Raw genomic sequence first — 23,124 nt, 5'->3', positions numbered from 1 at the left:
GACGTTACGGCGAAAAGTAAAATTCATACACGTTTCCAACGCGAGCACTCGGTTGGTAGATAAGGTCGCCCCCGCGAACCCCATAAATGTAATCCATAAAAAGGATGGTTCGCAAGGGCGAGCCGGTAAAAGGAAATAGATCAAAACTAGGCCATGCGCGATCGCGCGAATTTACTGCATATTGGCTCCCGCCTCCTGTTCCAAGTTCTCTCAGCGAGCGACTGCCCCCGCTCGATTTCGAGACCCCTGACCGATTTGCTTACGTTCTTCAAGGTGGAAACTCAAAGGCTGGGTAGTTAGTCGTTGGTCAACCCCGGTAATTGCGCGTAACCATGGAAATGCCTGTTTGTTTGGGGGTTCTTTTGGTCATGTAGGCGAGGGCGCGCAGGGTGAAAGGGTACGCTTTCGAGGCCACTGAATGTAAAGAAGGGTTGCAAAGGGTCGGCCGGAAGTCAAGGACGCATTCACTGACTTCCAGAAACTCGGCCAGCGTTCTGGCCCCCTTTTTTTTTATATTTTTTTTTTGTTTCTTTTTGAAACCGAGACTACCGTACGGCGAAAATAAAACAAAGGAGACGAACAATCATTCGAGCGATGACGAGCTAATCGGCTGCGAAATGGTAACAAGATCTCTAGATATAAGATAATAAACGTTACGTTATAAAATGATTCGAATCATTACATGGACGTTTCGCGTTTAAATTGGTTATTGAAATTTTCGTAACGTAAATAACAGAAAGGTCCGGGGTGGAAGTATCGGTGGCACGTGTCGTAGTTTCGAACGAGTATCAAGGAACAAATCGTGTTTCGTCGATTCGAGTATCGATAGGTTCTTTGTGTTCCGATCCCTCGTCCACGGAACATTGGGATACCGGCGATACATCAATCTTTATCGAGTAGTTCGGTATCGAGCAACACTATTAAATTGCGATTCTTTGCTGCTCGAATACGTGTCACGGAGCGCACGCATATAAACATACATTGTTAGCACTTGAAAAAAATTAGAAGCGGAATTACTTTACGGTGTTGATCGAGTAGGAACGAGTCGCAACCGTGCTTCCTAACCAAAAAAAGAAAACAAAAGAACGAAAAGAAAAACTTTCGTTCTCGCTATGAGCACGATTGCTAATTTTGTATTCGTCCTGGAACGCCGTACGCGGGAGAGGAATAAGGAAGAGAAACAAGGATCGCGGTCATGGAGCGGAAGGGAGAAAGGGACGCGAAGGACCATTGGAAGGGTGAAAAAAAAGGGTCGAAAAAAAATCGACGGTAAGTGCGAGAAAGAGAAAGGCGTAGCGCGAAAGGCCAGGGAAAAAAGAGTGGTGCAGAGAGGGGTATAACCGAGGTATCCCCACTCGGTGGGCCATCCGCCCCTGAAAAAAGAGTTAATATTGATCCGTTTTTTTATTTGAGTCACCCCCAGGTTTTTCACCCTCGCTATTTTTTCTTCCCTCGGCTGCAGGGATCGCCGCGCGGCGCGACGCGGCGTGTCGCTGGTACGACAGAGACGGAATTAGTGTTTCTATAGCAACTCTCTACCCCGTCCGTGTCCGTTCGTTTCTACGTCCGTCCGTCAGTCCGTCGGTCCGTTCGTCCGTGGAAGTCCGCTGGTCCGAATTATCCCTCCCTGATTCTGAGACCTCGCAGCCCTTTGCACGCGCCTTTCAGGGTACCCTGTCCCGCGAAGAAATCGCTCGCTGTTTCTTAACCCAGATAGAACTGATTACTTGTCTCACCATCGCTGATCACCACTGGTTCGAGGATATTCACTTCTGTCCCTGAAAGATGCAGAAAACTGTACAGAACAATTTAAAAAAGCAGTATCGGTTACTAACAAAAGTGAACAAAATGTCACACCTGATACCTCTCCGAGTCTATCTTTTCTTGTTGCACCGACATTATCAACATAGCGTCCAACAAATATACACCACTTTGAATTTGAACGTTTGCCAACAGATTGCCTCATGAAATGAAATACCGTACCGCGGAGTAGTCGATGTTTGAGCAATGCGTAAGCAGGTAGAAAGTCAATGGCGATAAAATACGAGAATAAAATAATGATAAGTTATAGGGTTGTGGTTCGAGTCATACAAAAGAGGGGGTCGTTGGTAACCGACTGATAGACACGTAAAATGTTGCCCCATACGCGGTTTTCCGCTTCGAGTGCAGCTAATATTTGGTCTAGAGTTGAATTTAGCCCAAATCAGGAAATATGAAGCTCCGATCGTGCTTTCGTATATCCTCGCGGGAGGGTTGGTTTCGCGGGATATCCTTCAGACTGTAAGTCGATGCATATTTCAGAGACTCAGCCGCGCTTTGTTCCGGAATATGCTCTGGGCGAACGTTCCTCCTCTCCTCTCGTTCTTTTGCATTCCCTTTGACCAGTTCCCTCCAGCCTAATAACACCCTTTTACCACTCTCTCGTACTCTGGAATCTGTTTAATGCTCACGATATCGGCTCCTCTGCGATGAAAGCGGCCTCGAGTTTTTCAGCCTCGCAGTCCACAAAATCTAATTCACGAAGGATACCTTTTAAGTAACGCGTTAAATTGAATAGCCTCCTCCTCCACCCCCACGCGACCGTCGCGACGGTTTACGTTTCTTCTTTATAGCCTCGGCCTAATCGAATCGCTTGCGCTCTTGGTTTGAGAAAATAAAGAATCGAACCAAAGAAAATTCTTGGGTCATACTCGGTAATTGTAGAAAGTAAGAGAAGAAGATGGTCTTCGGGACTGTGAACAGAAATAACTTCGCTAACGTTTCCAACGATGTTGCTTCCATTGACCAATTATATTCTGGCCCTCTTCGGGCCAACTTCTGATAGTACGAGATTAACAAGTAGAAAATTAAGAGAAAGAGAATATTCATGAATATCTTTCCTTAATTAAATTTCTGTTATTGTTTGCCGAATTGCTCTGATGAGGGTTGATCAGAAAGGGGGGCAGGGAATCTTGAAGAGCTTGAAGAGCTGTTTGTTAAAGACTGTATCAAAGAAGCTCCAATGATGGGTGCTTGAAATCTTTATAATAATATTTTCACTTGTTTTCTGGATTAATTCCAAGATTGGGTTCCCTTAAGAATAAGCACTTTATCGTGTGAAAATAATTCATGGAGACTACAGATGAAATTTCCCATCGAAATGGCCGAAGGTTGCCATTTCCGTCTTCGAATTCGGTTACCGTAACGCTATCAAGAAATAGCAGCGTGGGTCAATTCGGTTTGATTCTTATAGGGGCTGGACCGCTCCTTGCGCGATTCGGCTCGGCCGACAAGCCGACAGTCGAGCATACAGCGTTGCAGGCTGCAGGGGTTACTTTTCACGGGGGTGGTTCTCGAGGGGTTTGACAACCCCTTGCCGCGACGGTGTCACCTAAGCGGACCCCTTGGATCGTTTCGTGTTCGAATTCTCGTTTTTACGAGGGCCAAGCTTACTTTTACGCGGAACTTGTGGAAGCTCCGTAGCATTTCTCCGAGGCCACGTGATTGCGTACCGATACTCTGTTCTAACGCGTTGGGGGTGTCTTTAAAATACACATATTTACGGTGGCCTTTGCAGTTCTCTCGTTTTGAGGGAAATCATTTTCAGATTTAAACAGGAAAACGAACTGTGCATTTTTAGCCAAACTAACGACGTGCAAGATATATGCAAAATATACAATACACTTATAAATAAGTATACGGGTATATATATCGTATCATATAAAAGAAAATGACGGAATAGATATGAAAATTATAAAGTTAAAATGGAAAATGGACAGTTGAGGCAAAACTATGCAAAGTATACGTTATTAATACGAGTTATTATATCCATCGAGTTGAAATTAAAATTGCAGGTTCGAGGAAAATACGTTTAAAACTGTTTGTGTTCGATGTCCAGGTTTTCGGTTTATTATGCTGAATTTTTGTACGAAACTTCTCTGCCATTCAAATATACTTTCCGTAAATGGCTATAATTCTTCGTATATTCTCCATTGATAGAGCGAGGTTGAAACGGAAACAACGGATCAGGTTGAAAATAGTAACCGAGCGTTTACGAAAAAAGCGAAGCTCAGAAGTCATAATTCATTCTGAAATTACAGAATTTAACGAGCCGACTTCCGTCGACCTCCGTCGGCGACCAACGAGTTTTATCAGGTTTTTAATAACCAGTGCACGCAGCGGCATTCGTTATGCGCTTGCAACGTAAATCGGTTTAGTAGTCATTAGTCGCGCTATTTCGAACGGTTTGGAAACGACTAGAGAGAGACGTGGCACCTGTCACTTAGAGAACTGAACTCGTCGCGGGCATTAGCTAAGATTATAGCCGATAAATGCATACGGTCATAAAGATAGGAAAGCAGGTGAAAACTCTCGGACCAGTGGCAACCATTGCTCACTGTTCCATCGATTTTTATCGATGAATTTTCCAAACAAGCGGAAGCTACGCGTCGCGTTAAATGTTGCACCAGTGGAACGACGAATTTTATTCGCTGAAAACGATCGTCGCATCGCTGGATTTTCGATGGAGCGACACTTTTGCATTAAACTCGTCGTTCTCTGCATTATTTAGACATGCTTCCGGTACCCTCTGTTCAACTTATCGAAAGAATCTTCGATTCTTACAACTTGAACGATCATTATTCGTTTCTCGAATGAACATTTTGGTAAATCCTCAACTTTTGAACCGATTGTTGTTGTGCACTTATGCGATAATTATATATTGCACTATAAGTTGGTAATTTTTATCGAAGAATTCCATTATCTTTAAGGGTAATTGCGCATAAAGTAATATAACGTATGCAAATGTATTTCATAACAGTAATAATTAAAGCCAGCGTGATAAAATCGAGATACCGAGGTGTGCATTTTTTTCGCTTATGTTTGTGAATTTTTTGCAGCGACGTAAATAACCGATAAACTTTGATAATACGATAAATTCGCTGGGAAGCAGTCATTTTATGTAATTCTGGGAGTTTGCGAAGAACGAAATGAAAACAAAAAATTTTACCATTTTTAGTGGTATAATATACACTTCTCTAATTATTCGAGTCGTTTTGTAAGCTTTTGCGTATTCGCTTGTGTGAACTTTAACGGAAGGCAATGTATACGTAAGCATAATCAGTATACAGCTTTAAAAAAGAAGAGCGCCTCGAAAATCAACCTGACCGATTTAATCATGGCTAACAATAAGAAGGTATCGTCGAGTCGGTTCGTGACGTATCTCGAAGGTCGCGCGACCTGCGTCTCGGGATTTTGACTGGTGGCAAAAGGATTCGCCATATGGTTGGCTACTTATCGTAAGATGTGCCACGAGAGCTGGGCATTCGATTCCCGAGAGCCAACGGTGGTTCGAGGAACGAGGCCCATTTATTTGGCGTGTGCTGTATAATTAGGCTTCGAGAGCGGGGCCTCAGCCGAGAGCTCATTGTTCTTTTTTCCCCTATTCCACAGCACGATGGAAAACGAGTTTCGAAAATATATTGCGGGGTCTCCGCGCGGTCGGCACGAAATTTCGAAACCGCTTCTTCTTCTGCGTCCAGTCGTGGCGCGCTTCCGGAAATACCTGGTCATCTGGATGGAGGATGGAACAATTCTCGGGTCAAGTTTTTTAATAGGCGCAACGGGAAAACGGTGACCGTTTCGGGCGAGTATACATCCGCGCTCCTTCGAAATTCTACCCTGGCGTCGCATCGCGTCGTGTCGTTTGCATGGAAAACTAACACGGAGGAGCACGGTCGAAATAGGGCTGTCGATTTTTTTTCATTGTGCCGCCATATGTCGGGAATAAAGCTCGCTTCCGTAAAAAGGGAAGTCATTTAAATTTAGGTTGTTTACGGAATTTAAGAGGCCATCCCGCTCCCCCGAAACAGAGAGTAGTCCCGAAAAATTGTGAGTGGCCTCTGAAGCCTTGCGGGCTATTGTTTAGAAACTGAAATAATGCAAAATTACGCACCTCGAGTGCACGTAACGAAGACACATATATAATAATAATAATGGTAACAATAATAATTACCGCGGCTGTTTAATATACTAAACAGTAAGAACCGGGGTTAACGGGACTCATTGTAGTTGGAATTCTCGAGGAAAACGCGTGCACGCTCCATCTTCGAATAGGCAACCCCGTGAGCTAGAATACTTTCTATGCGTGCCTGGATTTCACGTAATTTTGGGTTTCTCCCAGTAAATGGTATCGCATTTCTTAGAGCGCTGCATCGGATTGGTGCATTGTCAACGGCGGGCCACCTAAGGGCCAGGGGTGGCAGTCAGGATCCCTTTCATCCCTCTTTCTTCACGGCAGCACGCGCGCTTTGCCGCTATAGAGGAGCTTTTTTTACCAGAAAGACAAGAAAAAAAAAATAACAGAAGGTAAGAGCGGAAGGGAGGGGAGGGGAGGTCGTGGCTCCTTCTGCCTCTCGTCCTCGTCGCTTTTAGGGACGCGTGGCGTGCACACGACGTCATTATTTCACGTTCACGGATGGAGCGATGGAAAATTTACGGCGGACTAGTTGCGCGGCGTTTCCAGAAAATGTCGCTCGCTCGGTGCCCATTAAGGTCTATTTAACGATCCTTTTCAATTTTCAGACGTCGAACGACTTCCATTAAGGGTGTTTCGACACACGATAGAAAGCTACTCAGACGCTACCCTTCCTTCGTCGCTTCTTCTAATTATATTGTACATACAAGCGGTGCCTGCGACATCCAAGTACCTTCTTGGAGACAAATGTGCCACTGGATGCTAAAACAGACAACAGACTTTTCAAAACGTGGTCAATATTCAAACATTCCATTTGGTTATTATTCCGAACTTTTGTCAGATAAACCTTCTGCAACCCCATGCGACTCCAAAGTTCTGTTATCCACATTTCTGAAATCTGCTACTTCAGGTAGCAACGTAGCGGTCCAGAGAGACCTTCGAGTTTTCCGGAGTCTGACCTCGAAAATACATAGTCCTCCTACGGTGCTTCACGAAAAGGAACGCTCGCCGCGTAGGTCGAATTTCTTGATGCGACGGTTCATCCACAATAGGTCTGTAGCGCAAAGAGGGGACAGTGTCAGTCGAGGCCTCTCGCAATCAGAGATCGAGAGAGGTCTAGGTCACTCACCGTTTAGGGGTCTCCAAAATATTAGGAATAAATCCTTTTTGTGTAGCAAGCTATACTCCTTAAAAACCATTAAAGACGTTTCCTTTTACTTTAGAATTTTCGGTTATTTTTTTCTGGAAAATAAAAATATCACAGTATTTCTGGAACGTAAGGATGTTGAATTATTTCAAATTTTTTAACGTTGGATTCGAGTTACCACGTTGGCCCATTTGGCAGCTACGAGCTATGCTAAATTTAACGCATTCTCGCAAACGATTGAAAGACCGCAGACTTTTCAAGTAACGTAGAAAATTTTCCATTTAATTATAAACACAAATGTAATTCGTGAAAAAAATTGATTACAAACGGTAAACGAATACTAGCTACGAGCGAACGACAGAGAAGAAAACAATTTTTTTTCTTCATTCCAACATGTGCACTTTACATCTGGCAGAAAAACATAGTTTTTCTTGCCTTTAAAATCTGCATATTTGACTAGTTTTCTTCTGGTAGTGTAACTCAGCTCGTGGCTCGATTCAAAACGGTTCTTTGCGTTTAGAAGTGTCTATGGAAGGAAGAGGGAGTCCGTGCCACATACGGAGGCACTCGCTGAGAGGTTAAGGACAGAATTAACCCTTTTGTTGCGCAGAACTCGTTGCGGACAACGCTGTCTACGGAACGCTATAACGAGTCACGTTTATTATATCTGCGTTATAGAGAGCGAGAGCCACGTGCTGTCTTACCATTCTTCTTGCTAATTCGAGTAATCTATTAACACTGAAATAGAAAGATCATTCGACGAAGGTCGATGACGTTCGTTTCAACGCATTTCTATTCAAATGTTAATAAACTGCTGACATTACCAAGATGAATGATCCTCGTTTATATTCATGTTATTAAGATTACGTTACAGTAAGATGTGCAGATACGTGATTTAACATCAGGGATGTCAGCTGTGTTTCCATACCACTCTATACTTTGCTTCGTACATTGACAATGGTTATGTAATGGCGTGAATTTGTATAAAAGAGCCTTGTGTAGGTAATCTGCATTTCATTCAAGATTAGATGCAAAACTGTTGGAATTAAAAAGACCAATTTTATTTCCAACAAAAATCTACACCAAGTGGTAGTCGATGCAATGATGAGGAATTAATGAAAAAAAAGAAAAAACCATATAGAACAGTATAAAATGTCTACACGCGTTTGTTGAACAAGACTTCCTGTGAACTAGCATAAAAACTATAGAGTTGAATTTCTAATCAGCTCAAAACGTAGCTACCGGTCATAAGATTCGCTAGTAGAACCACCGGTTAAGATTTCCCCAGACGACGACGGACAATCGAGTGAAATATGGCCACAGGAGACAGAAGTCTGTCGACACATCGAATCGATCGGTAAGAAGGACCGCGAGATAGCTCGGTGACGGACAGAAAAATTCGTAAAAGTTCTCTCTGTCCATGAATTTCACCGATCCATCCAGTCGGACTCGAATCCGCTGCATCTGCCACGTGCCCCCACATTATGGCATAATGTGTCACTGTGCCACGGGCATATCTCCCCTCTCTCTTGAACGATTTAACAACGCTGCCAGCCTCTCTTGTCTAACGCACACGTACGTGCTCACGCGTGTGTGGAATCCTAGATTTTGGAAACTCGACGGTGGATTGAATGGCGCAGCTGAATGCAGGTCGTTGCAGCTCTCCGGCTACGGGATAGACGTACACATATATACACACAGAGACCGAGAGAGGCTGAAATAGAGGGAGGGATGGTGAGTGGGGCAGTTTTTCAGTATCTACCCTTTTTCACCTCCCTACCTCACTCGTCGGTGAACACTCTCGTTTTCTCTGTCTCTTTTTTCTTTTTTCTTTTTTCCAGTCGTTTTCCTGCAATACTGGGCGCGTCCGGTGATGCAAGATGCAACCTCGGATGAGTTGTGAAAATATTGACGCTTTGTTGGGCCGCGACAGTTTATTCGAGTTTTCGTTTCGCGGTACTTCGGGGAATATAATAGACTCTGGGTTTCATTGACAGTGCCGAAGGGGACATCGATAAATCGATATCATTCTAGGAATCCATTAGAGCCGCGGCGATCGTCGATCGCGCGTGGATAATGGTCCGAAGGTATGAACGCGTTGACCAACGGACCGAGTGAAAACGATTGGACCTGTTGACCAGACGAAAGAGTTGACTCGTCGCGTCGCATGAAAATGTCCGTGCATCGACTGAAATCGATTAACTCGTTAGTCGAAAATTTGTTTGCTTTGCTCTGCATTGCGCAAGACGAGTTAATTCGTCGCACGAAAATACTTCTGTGTTCAGCGACACAAATGCACCGTGAAAATTTCACTAAACTCATGGAAAAAAAAAAAGAAAATATATAATTCAATTTTCCGTGTAAACGTTATAAAAACGCGATATTTTCCAACATTTTATCGCTTACTTCTTTGTTTACCTGAAAATGAAGTGGATGCGAGACGAGCAAAATTCTGCTTTGTCTCAATTTTAATTACACGCGCGGGTCTCACGGAGAATTGACCCAGTTAACGAGTTAAAGCTTAAGGGTGCAGGATTGTTCGTAGTTGGCTCGCGCAGGGGTGGGGGTTTTAAGAGTAAAAAAAGCACGCAAACGATTAAACAGTGAGATTTTAATAATAAAAATATTTTGACAGACCAGTCAACTCGATGGAACATTTATTTAAACGAGTCGTGTGTGATTGCGAGAAAGGGGATTTGTTGGGCGGGAAGGGGTGATGAGTGATGGGGAGGAGAGGAGGAGGAGGATGGGCTGGAGGAATCGTAAAATTACAAGTAAACACCGTATGATACAAAGGATCTTTCTTCTTCTCGACTCTTATCCATGGTAGGATTTCGACATTGGCAGCGACGTAGTTATTAATAATGATAATAATATTAACTACAAGGTAGAGTACTATTATTAATTAAATTACTTAGAAAACGGTCTATATTCGTATTTGTACGCGCAATATCTCTTCGTAATACCCCGTTTTTTCTTTCTTTCCCTCTTATTTTTATTTTCTCTTTCTTATCTATTTAGGAATACTATTTAAAATCAGTCTTGTGGTTGAGATATATTAGGTGTCTGGTGAGGTAGTGTCAGTTTCATAGTATACATCGAGTGCCACTTGATTTTTGCTGTACACATTGCGTGCATCGCGCCTTGAATAATCACAAAGTAATCGTCGCGACGTACAGAGTATCGGGTCGGTTCGTAACATTCCGATTACTTTTATCTAATATCAATTTAACGCTAACTCTGAGTCAGATGTTTTTCCGTTTCAGACCCAATTTGTCGCTTCGTTCTGGTCGAGTCAAACTAAAATGAAACATCGTCTTCCGAAGCAACGAATATTCAGTTTATATTCGATCGTAAAGATTAAATAATATTTCGTCCCGAAAGAAGTATTCTCAAAACGAACCAACAATATACACGATGGGATTTTTTAAAAAACAAATCAGCTTCGTACAATAAATAAAAATATGCACGAATATTCGACTCGACACTCTTTCCATCCTCGCGTTCCAATTTACAATCGTGTAGTCGGTGTGTCAGCGATCGAGGAGGAACAATAATCGATGTTTCGAACGGTACGCGTCATCGAGTGTCCCTAATCCTCAAGTGGCTCTTTCTAATACTTTTAATTAGCGAGTAGCGAGAATATCGTTCATCGTTTCCGCGGAACAGTTTCATCTTTCCCATTCACTTTTCCATAGTTACAGGCATTAAAATTTGAATTTGTACCGTGTGTCGTCTTCGGCTCGCCAAGCGCGCTCGAGCACACGCGATCACGGTCTAGCGGAACAAGATAAATATCGATCGATGCTAGTGCTCGAGTTCGCGCGAACGATCGACGGTCGCGCATACGATTAGCGTCTGCGTTGACTGTACAAAATTATAACTATACGTAGCTCTAGTTACATACATACAGAGACAGTATACACCACATAGGTACATACGCGATCGAATGTGTATTCAAGCAACTGGGACAAGCGACGGTATACGGGCGTCGAATGGCAATGTTAGTCGAATACGCGAATAAACCGCTTTATTCGCGACCTTTACGCAACTTACTCGTCGTATATTCGTTATTCGAAATTTTCTATCTAGATAAAAATTCCGACGAATGCGTTCTTCGTATTCGATTCGCGCCGTGCACCCGTTGACCCTGGATCTTTGGTACACATTAACACACATCGTATCGACGCAACGTTCTAATTTGACACAAACACATATGTATAATAGTTAGTTATATGTATACATAAGTTCTTGCACATTAAGATTAAAAATGACAACAACGATAATGATTATTACGACAGTATGTAGGATCAAGCGATAATTCTATTAATACAATAGGTACGTGGCGCGAGAAACTTCACCATGCTCCTTCTCCAATTGCGGCTATTATCGGGTGATTCTGGTCTGTTTACAAAGAAACGTAGAAAACAATTGGCCCGTATCGTCGAGTCGGGCCGACAGGAACGTAATTCACCAGTATCGTTCGGAACTAACAACCATTAACTAGGAATCGATCTCGTTTTAAGGTACCGTTTCGCGAGCATATTTCTAACGCGAGACGACTCGAAAAATCTAATTATCGAACCGAACCAGTCTCACCGCTGGTAAATAATTTCCTGCTAAGCTCGGAAGTACTATTTTCCTATTTGAGAATGTTTTCGAGTCGTGTCATTTTAGAAATACAAGCGCAGTTTGTCAGAAGTCGAAGAGCGCAACTCCCAACGTCGTCTCGGACGTATCTTTCAATTTATTTTCAGATTTCTCCGCTTTGATCCGCTTGGGCCCCGAGGCGGTCTACGCTCGACGACGAGCAGTGTATACAAAACTCGGATAGGATACTTTGCTTCTCGTTACGCTACTAAATTCTTGAATTAAATCCGATTATCTAAGCAACAGATCGACATCGAGCAAACAGAACCGACGAGCGTACCGTGCTATGGATTGGCTCAGCTGTCAAACGATCATTCTCGGTGGCCACGATGGAGCGGACACTCGACGGGACATACGAACACCGAAACAATAGACAGCAACATGACACGCATTACTGCTGTGTACATTGTAATCATTTTTATGTTACTCATTAACGAGACGCGTCGAATCGTCATCAGACTGCGGATAATGTTCGCTCGAACAAGCCGAAGTTTAGGATAAAAAGTGCTCTTATCTTTAGAGTATGACGAGCCGAATCTTTCGCTTTGCATCATTCATATATCACGAATATTTTTTCCTCGAAAGTGTATGCAAACACGTATATTTTACTTACACGTTTGTGGAAATGTATACTCCTATGCGTAAAAAGGCTGAACTTGGATAAAAGTTAGCATCGTCGTTAGAAGATAACAAAAATGTATCTTACGGTTTGCATAATTCATGTGTCTCGAATATTTCTGCTTTGGGAACGTGTGCGAACATACGTTGTATATTTTACTTATGCGTTTACGCATTCGCACACTTTTACGCGCAAAGAAGCCGAGCTTGGCTTAAAGTTCGTATCGTCAGAAGATGACAAAAATTTACCTTTCACGTTGCATAACGCATGTGTCCTTAATATTTTCTTTTGGTAATGTATGCAAATATCCATTTCTATATCGTACTTATTTCTGCCGCATATTCTATCGAGTATTTGATCAAATCTGTTACACGAAAGCTGGTTTAAAATAGCTGACATTCAAGACACACAAGTTACAATAGTCTAAATTCGAGCACATTTCAACCGCAGTCTGTCTCTTCGATTGTAACAAACGTCCTCTCGATCCAGTGATGTAGTCGCGTGGCTATGTATTGTAATCTTTAAGTATAGAAAGCTCGTGTTACCTCTTGGGTAATTGGTCCTTCGTCGATAGACTGTTTATACGAGTAGAAGTAAATTCGTGTAGCGTTTCGACGTTTCGACGCGTCGGTACGCTCGTGCGCCGTCAGAAAGCTGCTGCGACTCTTTACAAGATCTCCGTCTCTCTATATAATTTTATACCGAGGGTGGGATTCTCTATATACAACAATACCTGGGGGATCCGTGATGGGTTTTGCTTTTTGCCGGGGTACGAGGTCGAGGTCTGCTGACCTCTGTCGCCGTGCTTCGACAATGGTCACGCGTCGAAATCAATTAGCGTCTATCGAAAAACGAACGAAACAAAAAACTGACTTTCCCGAGAACAAAGAAGAATCGCAGAGACGTATCTCCTTGCGAATTGTATCGAAGGAAATGATAAACAAGAATGTCGGCTCGTAGGTGGCAGAAATGAGCAGAATTTTTGAAGAAAGATAGATGACGAATAGAAACTCTGTTTAATTGGAAATATTTTATCCGTGTGAGAAATTTGTCAATCTCTGGTAGGACAGGCGTGACGAGAGATCGAAACGTTCCGGTGAAACGAGCTCGGGATGTTTTTCTAACATCATGTAACAGGGCGAGAGCGTGCTATCAGGAAAAGGAAGTGGGGTGGAAAATGGTTCTCGAAAGCTTGAACGTGAATAACGAGTGAAAACTGTGAGGATGAATCCGGAATCTTTGGAAAGAATGTGGCGAAAGTATAGAGGCGTGGGTTGGTTCTCTGGACAGAAATGTTCCCTTCTACAAAATGACGAATCGCTGTTTGCCGACTCCGATACCTTCTACTTTATCGTGATAGTCTCTAAATCTATGCACAGGGTGGGTCGATATCAATTGTCGCGTGAAATAACATGTCGGTACATGTTACGTTAAAATTACAAAGAATTTGTTGTATTTGTGGAGTTTGCTCGGCTGCTGGTTGGTAGTCAGGAATCGGATAACAGGGTTCGATCACGCGCGAAGATACACGACCAGGGTGTCTATTGACGCTGCTCAACGAGAGGACTTCCGTCGTCGATATCGCCCGACTCCGAAGAAAGGACACCCAGGCGTAGACAACGGAAATCCAAGCAGTAGATCAGGGTTGACGCATTGATTTCTTTGCCGTAAAATTGTAGAACTTGCTTTCCTTCGCGATAGTTGAGAGGACGTTTCGAAATAAATCTTCTCGATCAAAACAGAACTAGTGCTCGTAAACAAATATTGCCAAGACTTCATCTTCTAAAACAGTTATGTTTTCGGTAAGCACGCAAAAGTCAAAGAAATTATTCTTCGCGTCCCTTGGTCTTTTCTTGCGAAACGGTCTTGGGAAACGAATGAAAGCGAAACGAGGGCAATTTTGGGACAGTCAGCGTTCCGTAGACGATATTCGCACAAATCACCTCTGCCTGCCCCCTCCCTTTTGTGCTCCGAAAAACCCAGAGGTGCGTTACGTTACAGAGTCGGTCGTCAGGGTGTTGGAACAGCGAATGGATGCCCTACCCGGAAGAGGGAGAGTGCGAACGATGTCGTCTCCGTCCTTGCTGGCTCTGAGAAAAGCGTCCTGGACTGACCCAATGGAACAATGACGCGGAGCGGCCTCGACTCGATGAAATTTGCATGGCCGAGGACCAGACATAAATCAGAGAACCATTGAAACGCACAGAGACGATTCGAGAGGAGCGAGAGAAGAAGAGCCGAATGGCTAGAAGACTAGGTCCTGGCCACCGGCTGCGAATTTTCGGCACGCGGGGGTATATCATTGCGAAAACTGGTTCGCGCGAAACAGACGTCCGACCCTAGGACAAAAGAATCCTAGAGGGAACGCACGAAACCGGCTGCTCGTCAGAAAAAAGACGGAAATCGGAGTAGCCGAAGATGGTGGGCCGATTATGCATGAGAATGAGGATCGAGGAAAGAGGATGGTTCTTCTGCCTCCAATCCGAGTTATTGTGCGGATTGATGCGAATCGACGATTTCATATTCACGCATCAGGAACGCGTATCGCCTTACACTACTGGTTTTTTGCGAAGGGCGAATATGCAAATGAAACGATCCTCAAGGAATCGTGATGGGACTTTGGTGTTCTTGTTTTTAACACGTTCACGGTTGCGACGTCATTTTTGGATGTTCCAAGGAAAGGATGTGTCATCTCGAGCTCGCTCAGTGATTCGCTAGTCGATCGGTGACAAGAAACGTGTTCGAGTGTGTTTGTACATGTATTTAACAAAACTTGTTCGTTCGGTATCTTTACAAAGGGGTGGAGAATAGATAACAACGCGGCGCGCAACCGCCCGTGAGGTATCACATATATACATGTATAAAATAAATACAAGTAAGAGAAAAGTGAAATGAATCGAAAGTAACAAAAGAGGCAAAAATCAAAGAAGAAAACGAAAATAAATGGTCGACAACTCGTTAAATCGGCAAAGTGCGAGAGCGACAGAGGACCGACGAACCGATGTCACTCCCCCCCGCTACTTTTACTGTCAGAGGAACTTGTATACCAGTTACATTCATTCCGTAGCTTCTCTTGTTTATTTATTTCGATTCCCGTTCGCCACATTTATACGCATTCGCGCGCACCTCCGGAATCAAACACACGCTCATTCACTCACGCACGCACCGGCAAGCTCGGCTTTTCTCTCTTTATCGATACCTATCTAATTAATATCTATCTATCTATCTATCTATTAATCGTCACGGCTCTCGAAATGAAACACGCGGAACTACAACGACTAACTAAATACACATGTTTATCCTTTCCGTTTTTTTCCATTGTCGCGAAACTATATACAACGAAGATCATCCCCTGGGAAAGAAAACCTGGGAGGTTTCCTCTATATCTTTCTCGTTTTGAAACCCTATCTATACTCGTATCGTGCATGTGTGTGTATATATATATATATATTTCTGTATAGATATATATATAATATTAATTTTTGACAAAAAAAAAATCGCGTCCCTGAATTTGTTTGTTCACGTTTAAATTACACGTTTCACAGAATGCTCGATAGACCCGCCATTCACTTTCGTCGACTCGTATCTCTTTCATAGGTACAGTAATAATAATAATCATCTATATAATATAATATATATATATATATCTATAAAAAGCATCTTAACAATAGTGACTGTGAACCGGTGCTTGAAGGATTTTTTTTAGTGAGGATTCTGTGTGAGCTGCGAGGGTTCTAGCCTACTACCCAAAAGCAAACGAGAAACATGTTTTCAACGATACCTTCCGTGCGCGTCCTTCGACACGTTCGAGTTGGAACGCGTCGTTGGAGATCCGTTTATCCTTGGGTAGACGCGTCGAACCCAGTGAAAGTACAGGGTTTGCTTTCTTTTGTGGCTTTTTTCTCTGTTTCTACGTAGCTGTGTCTACGTACCCCTAGAGACACCACTAGGACGCGTGTCCGACATTGGCCGGGGTTGGGTTTCCAAGGGACGCGAGGTGGTGAACGTATTGGTTGCGGTGATTCTGAAGGAAGAGGCTGCTGGGGCTCGCTTCGGAGACGTCCAGCTCGTCCTCGTCCTCCTCGTGGATGGTGTCGCTGCTCGGGCTGCGACTCATAGGCGAGTCGCCGCTGCTGTGCGAGTGCGAGTGAGGCCTGTGCATACCCGTGGACATGGACAGATCTTCCGGTTCCGTTTGCTCGGGAAGATCCACGGGGATACCGGAGAGATTCAACGGCATGGGCATCGAAGTGCCAACCACTGGGCTGGGCAGCTGACGGTGAGCAGGTCTGACAGGCGTCAAGGGTTTCTTAGCCGGCAACGGCGTCGTCTCGGGTACCTCCATTTCCACGTCGATGTCGATGTCGATGTCCTCGTCCAAGTCGTCGCTAGCCAGCGACGGGGAGGCTACCTGCGACCTGGGTATCTGGCCAGCAGCGTTCGCCACCGTGCCGCACTTGTGATGCATCAGGTGGTGCCTCCTTCTGAAACGCATCTGACAGTGCTCGCACTCGAACGGTTTCTCGCCCTTGTGGATCAGGAGATGAGCCTTCAGCTGATTGGAGTCGCTGAACTTTGCCGAGCACAGTTCGCAAGCGTACGGACGCTCGCCGGTGTGGACACGCAAATGGCGACGCAGGTTAGCAACTTGAACAAACTGTCTGTCGCAGTGGCTACAGTGGTACGGCTTCTCGCCAGTGTGTAATCGCATATGGGTCTTTAGGTGGTGATCCCGAGTGAATCTGCAACAAGCAATTGAGAATTCTTTGAGCGCGCGGTCGAAGAATATTTCCCTAGAAAATTCTCAAAGTTGACCCTTGAAATTCTTTCGAGGGATCATGCAAAATCCGTCGACTCAACTCCGAACTTACCTTTTGTGGCATTCCGGGCACTCGAACGGTTTCTCTCCGGTGTGGGTGCGCTCGTGATTCTGCAGCACGTGTTTGTAACCAAAGGATCTCGAGCATACTCCGCAGGTGAAGACCTTGTCCCTGCCGTCTTTGCCCGCCTCGGGGCTGACCGAGGTGGGTGGACTGAGAGGTCCTGAACCCTCAACCGTCGCTTGCACGCTCTCAGTTTTCGACTTGGTGCTTTTTCGCTTGTTGGCTTGGCCTTTCTTCGTAACTCGATCGGCGCTGCTGCTTACCACGTTGTTGTTATTGTTGTTGTTGTTGTTGTTCGCGGAGGCGCTGTTGGCTCGCCTGGACGTGGACTTGGTGCTCAAGGCCGGGGACACTGGTCCAGGCGAGTGATGAACAGGCGACGGTGGCGAGGAGGCTGCTGGTGGCGCCCAACCGCCAAACAGCGTCTGATGGTGTCTGTACAAGGATGGACTGGCCGCTAAGGTAGCGTGCAACGACACGGGGATTCCTGCGGCCATCAAGGCCGCGGTTCGACTGGCCGCCAAAAGCTGCTGCGGGGTAAGCATCGAGAGCCCCGCGGTTGCGTTTCCCATTCCAGGGAACATCACTGGTGACGTGTTGTTATTCAGCGGAGGAGAGAGCGGTTGCTTTTCGGAATCTTGCTTCATGTCGAGATGCTGGCTGGTCAAGAGTCCTGAAACACGAAAGAGGCGTTCGTTCAAGACTGGAAAATTAATGGTAAAAAATTAGAATCCAGGAAAAATTATATCTTTCTTCGATCGAATTTTCTCCAGACGTTGAAAACATTTTAATTCAACGTTGAGTATACACCGAGTCGACTAAATTTTCAGCGATCCAATAGAAAGTCACCAGTTCCAGCATCACGCGACACTACTGTCCAAAGGAGATGCGATCCTGATTGATGCTGGAGAGCTGGTGACTTTCTTCTAAAAGTGCAAGAATCTATTTCACCTTGTGCTCGGAGAAAAACGTTCAAACCTCGAAGGGTATAGATGCGTCTCACGAAGACGCGTCGTATTTTGCAACAAATCGCGTTGTGTAACCCGAGGGTCCAGGCTAGGGATCCGCGAGGACGACGCGACGCCGACGTGTAAAAAGGACGAATCCACGTGCACCGTATGCGAATCGCGCGACGGTATTCGACGATCGTTCTCCTCCCGCGTGTGCGTCTTGTCTCTCCGTTCCTCTCGATCCCTCTACTGTACGTTGTGTTTGCTCCCCGTCCCTCCCACACACGTCGCTCACACGTGAGGTTCTCTCGTTCCTCCTCCATTCACTCACACTCCCGTACGCGCCGGTTCATTCATAAGGCTCGTCTTCCCACCCACGTCACCACCGCGCCGTGTACCGCCTCTCTTCAACTTGAGGCCAACGACTCCGCGAAACCGCGCACCAACGTCGACGCGGACCACGCTTTTTCGCGAATTTTCCGCCTGCCCGCCCGAATCTTGGACACCTTCCTCGGCTCATCTCAGCGATGGAGCTCAACAAGTTAACCTTTGGACGAATACGCGATGCTTTGGTGCGCAAAGTGTGCTGTGGGATCACGAACGCGCAGTTAAATAGCAATTCGAGTCATTCTTCCGTAGCCTTATTTTCTTTACTCCTTATTACAAGATAGAAACAAGTATTATATACGTATAGCAAGCAATTCTTGCAAAGTTTACCGAGAACGTTGTACAGCGATTTGCTCGCCAAATCTCATCCCCATCTTTCCGTATTTCTCCACGCCGAACCCGCTACCTCTGGGATCTTATAAAACTTGTTGAGCTATACCATTGGTGAATCGTCTCGAGTCCGCGCGAAATTAAATCGAGCGTGAAGAGTGAAAATACGCGAATACGCTGCCTCGAAGGGTGGAACGGTTATTTTTTTCTCCAAAGAGTCTTGCGTCGAGAATAACTTGTAGGCGTGGGTTCGGGGCCATGCAGCAGCAGCAGTATTTTTTTTCGAAAAAGAGCTGCCCCGCCTATTAGGGTTGCACCTTCCGATGATTGCTCATCCGCGTGACTGACGTCACAGGGAGACCGCGTAATTAAATTAACCGTGGATCCACTTAGGAGATTATTAAAACCAGCGCTTTCGGTTCAGGAGGGGAACGCGTCGTTTTTTCGTCAACCATATCGTGGCATCTGAAGCTTGTTGGTTTTAGAAACCATTAATGTATTTTTGACCGGTCCATGTACCGATCACTGAAACCAACGATCAAGTGCAATTTGCTCGCGTCATTGCCAAGTCTATTCGCGGGTATAAATGTCGTTCGCAATATGGAAAAATGGATCTCGCGTTGTATCGGTCTCAGCGACGAAAGGGGTTTAATTTAAGAAAACAATGAATCAAGCGGCCATGTTCGCCTAGGCACTTACTAATTAATGGACCGTTTTGAAGAGGGGCCGTAATGAGACCCGTCGAATCAATAAGGGTGCGTAAGATCTCCTATTCTCTTTCTTCTCTGCCCTAAGACTCCCTCGCTAGGATTCTTACAGCCTACAATCGCCGTTTCCCGGCAACACGACGAGTACCGCCCTCCCCCGCTCGCATCCCTTCTCTAATTGGTCGCAACCCCGATATTCCCTTTGAATCCCTTTCCTTTCTCGGTAAGACTTTCTTCTTTCCTTCCACCGCCTTCATCTTCACGCGATCCTCGAGAAACTTATTTACATTCCGAATTTTACCGTCTTCGTCACTTTTGTCGCCGATGTAAAGCAAAACAGAGTAAAGAAGCCAGAGGCTGAGACGATGATTCGAATTATGCGCAAGATGATCGAAGAAAGCAACACGAATCTGTCCTCAAGTTTTCTTAAATAAATTTAAATCGTTTCATTTGTACGTAACGTATTTACGCGAAACTTGCTACGCGTCTATGTGTACCCATACGCAGTGGTTTTACAAGCCTTGCAAGTATAACTAGTTTCGCCGCGCTTTCCTTTAGAGGAGCACACTGTGAACAATCTACTGAGATTTCCTCTTATCCCTGTAGATGTCATTTTCTCTACTTTCCATAGTATGGTTTGAAAGTTGTATCTCTTCTAGGAGCTAAACGTGTTTTTTAAACTAAACCCGCGTCCCGCGATCCTGAAATTTTACAGCTTCTCTTATCAGAAAAAAGGAATCGAGAGAAACTTTGGCAATAAGAACGAATTATCCGTGCGATGCAAATTCTTCTTACGAGAGTCTTCTGAAGTCTTTCCCGAGTTCTTCGTGATTCAAAGATGTTAACCCTGCTCGCGGCCGGTCAACAAGCGCGTGTGGCTCTAGCGAGCACCGGGAGGCATTGTTTATACCCCGGCGGAATGGCTTCGCAGAGACGCAGACGTCAGAGAGCGCACTTCGCGGTTCCTAATTCCCAGAGCGATCGCGGTATTTTTAGACGTTCGTCGCAACCGCGAAACTCGTCGTCGAGGCTCATTTTCCCCGGCTGGCGCGCCTTCCGTCAAGCAATTTCACGTCTTTCTGGCTTATCGATGTTTACAATGTGTCACAACACGCGAGCGTGTCGCCGCGGGCGCATTTAGACCTTGGCGCCGAGCCAACTTCCCAAACGCGTCCCCCCCCCCACTGTTCGAAAAACACGAAAATCTTTGCTGCTTTCCTCCGCGTTCGCCGAATAACACCGTGACCGATCGTGTCGCTCGATCTGGAACCGAGACGAGAAACAACGAGTCGCCTATGTCGAATTGAAACAATCGGGGAGCAGCGATCGCGGTTTGTTACCCCCCTCGAGGAACAATCGACGATTGAACGAATTCCTTCGGAACTAGATCAGCCTGACCATCGCGGAAAGTGAAGTCAGCGCGATGCAATCGCGAATCGACTCCATCGAGCTTTCGAAGAGATGTCGACGTAGATAGAAATTGGGATGGAAAAATGGGAATGCGATTATGATAAAATGACAATTGGAATATTTTCGTTTAGTGGAAATTACAATCCGAATTGCAAAATGAAACTACATGTGACGTTGCATTGATAACAACTCGCGGTTGCCAATCTACTCGATCGATGTATGTATACGATCCTCAACGTTTCGGACTCTGAGTCATTCGTGCTACAGATTCTAAAAACAATCTGTGGATTGACAGAATCCAAAGAAGGCTATTTCGCACGCAAATTTTAGCCTTCGTTCTAATCTCCGCGACAATCCAATCGAATGAACGCCATGCATCGTTGATCGTTAGGTTTATTCGAGCTATCTACACGAGATATGTGAGACTCGTCGAGACCTACCTGCGTTAATCTGGGCCTCTTGAAGGTAAGACAGTGCCATTCTACGATCCGTGGTGCGTGTTTTCACTTTGACACTCCATCCACTTCGGTGCACAATGCGATCACTTCCGTGTAGATAATAGCAAAGATGCGCGGGCAAACGCTCGTTTGACGCGGCACTGCACAAAACAGCGTGGTCGAAGGGAAACGGAAAGGTGATGTGTCTTTCTTTTGGAACTTTCTCTCCGACGCGACGCGACGAGACGATTCGATCCTTGGAGAGGGAAAGCGCGAACCACGCGGGAACCACTCTACGTTTTGATTAACGAACGTCCCGCGCCTACGACAGAATCAACCGACACCGAGACGAGTTTTCCGTCGCGAATCGAACCGAGAGACGAAACAAAACGAAATAAAAGTAAAAACGAGGTATCGTGAAAACGTGTTACTACTCTACTATAAACAACAAACGTCGTCGTCCGACCACGAGGAGCGACGACGATCAACGACGTTGCTCTGGGCTGACCTAACCCAATACTAACTGACAATCGAGTCGCGCTCACTGTAGTCAAACATCCCCCACTCCGTTTGCGAGCGCTCCCACCTAACCGACGCTGATTCCCCACCATCGCGCCGGTTTTCTACCCTCTCGAATCGCAACCCCGGATGCGCGAGTCGCAGAAGCGAGCCTTGTTGGGGGTTGAAGCGACCAGTCGTGCGCTGAACGGAGATAGACGAACGGAAGACGTCGACGAGTGTGCGAGAGGGAAGATACAATGACCGTGGAAGTGGGACGAGGACGGAAAGAGAAGGAGAACGATAGGGTGGAAGTCGAGACAGGGTGAACCTGCGACCGTGATCTTTAAGGGTGGGGGTTTGCGAGTGTAGCGAAGACTATCTTGCATCCCTTGTGCCAGGATGGACGAGGATGGCCACATAAGGCGGGTAATCGGTGAAACCTGCGAGAGGAAAGATAGCGAGTGTATCGGACGTAAGCCGAAGGGAAGCTGGGAAGCTGGTTGACGGTATTTCGCGACTATAAACCGGGTACGCGCATCGCGTCACTCTTTGAAATTGCGCGAAACAAGAATAATAACAATGGCTGGGGATGTAAAAGAAGATTGTTACAGACGTCGATCCTCTTCGTCGGTCTGCTAATGTGTATTCGCGCGATTCATGGTTTTGTTTCATGAATAATAGGATCGATGATTATATGAAACAATCCTCAAAAACTGTTTAGAATATAGAAAAATTAAAATGAAATCTTACCTTGTAACATTCATATTCACGTATTCTGTAATCATCACCTATTTTATTCTCTTATTTACGGTTCTCGTCGAGCCTCCTTTCTCATCGTTCTCCTTCATCTTCGCTACCGTTGATTTCATAAATTCTGCATTCTGTTTCTTTCGACCTTCGAAGAGACCACCTGGCGCGCATGCATTATCCAACGTGAGTTTCTTTTTCACGTATTCGCGATTCGTTTAATTTTCGCCGTTTCGTCTTCATCGCGGGTCTTGTGCACGTGTACGCTCGGTGAAACTGTAACTCTGAATATTTCACAGCCGGTCGATAGTGATTGCGTCGCGAAGTACGTTGTCAACGCAAACCGTTCCGTCTCCTTTGAAACGGTCGCTAGAATATACACCGGATCGTTAAATATGCAGCA

General features: G+C 45.3%; 1 protein-coding gene across 3 annotated transcripts in view; it reads right to left on the bottom strand.

Annotated features, from left to right (window-relative positions):
* Window positions 1–22,619, bottom strand: part of LOC128875025 (protein krueppel-like) — a 24,923-nt gene extending 2,304 nt beyond the window's left edge. Inside the window, exons 1-3 of one of the 3 annotated variants that reach the window (XR_008456732.1) lie at window positions 21,477–22,619; window positions 17,241–17,925; window positions 16,151–17,111 (exon numbers count right to left, since the gene is read on the bottom strand). Coding sequence is in view for 2 of the 3 variants with exons in the window: in XM_054120309.1 (XP_053976284.1) it covers window positions 16,316–17,111; window positions 17,241–17,925; window positions 21,477–21,516 (1,521 nt within the window). In the remaining variant the exon portion in view is untranslated. Of the gene's footprint in view, window positions 1–14,157; window positions 17,112–17,240; window positions 17,926–21,476 lie in introns of those variants that run through there. The other 2 variants (XM_054120309.1, XM_054120308.1) reach the window with 2 other exon arrangements.
* Between the last annotated feature and the right edge of the window lie 505 nt (window positions 22,620–23,124).

This window comes from Hylaeus volcanicus, chromosome 4 (genome assembly GCF_026283585.1).
Source record: "Hylaeus volcanicus isolate JK05 chromosome 4, UHH_iyHylVolc1.0_haploid, whole genome shotgun sequence".
Lineage (NCBI taxonomy): Eukaryota > Metazoa > Arthropoda > Insecta > Hymenoptera > Colletidae > Hylaeus > Hylaeus volcanicus.
Note: the sequence above shows the minus strand (reverse complement) of the source record. Positions and strands in the feature narration are given on the sequence as shown.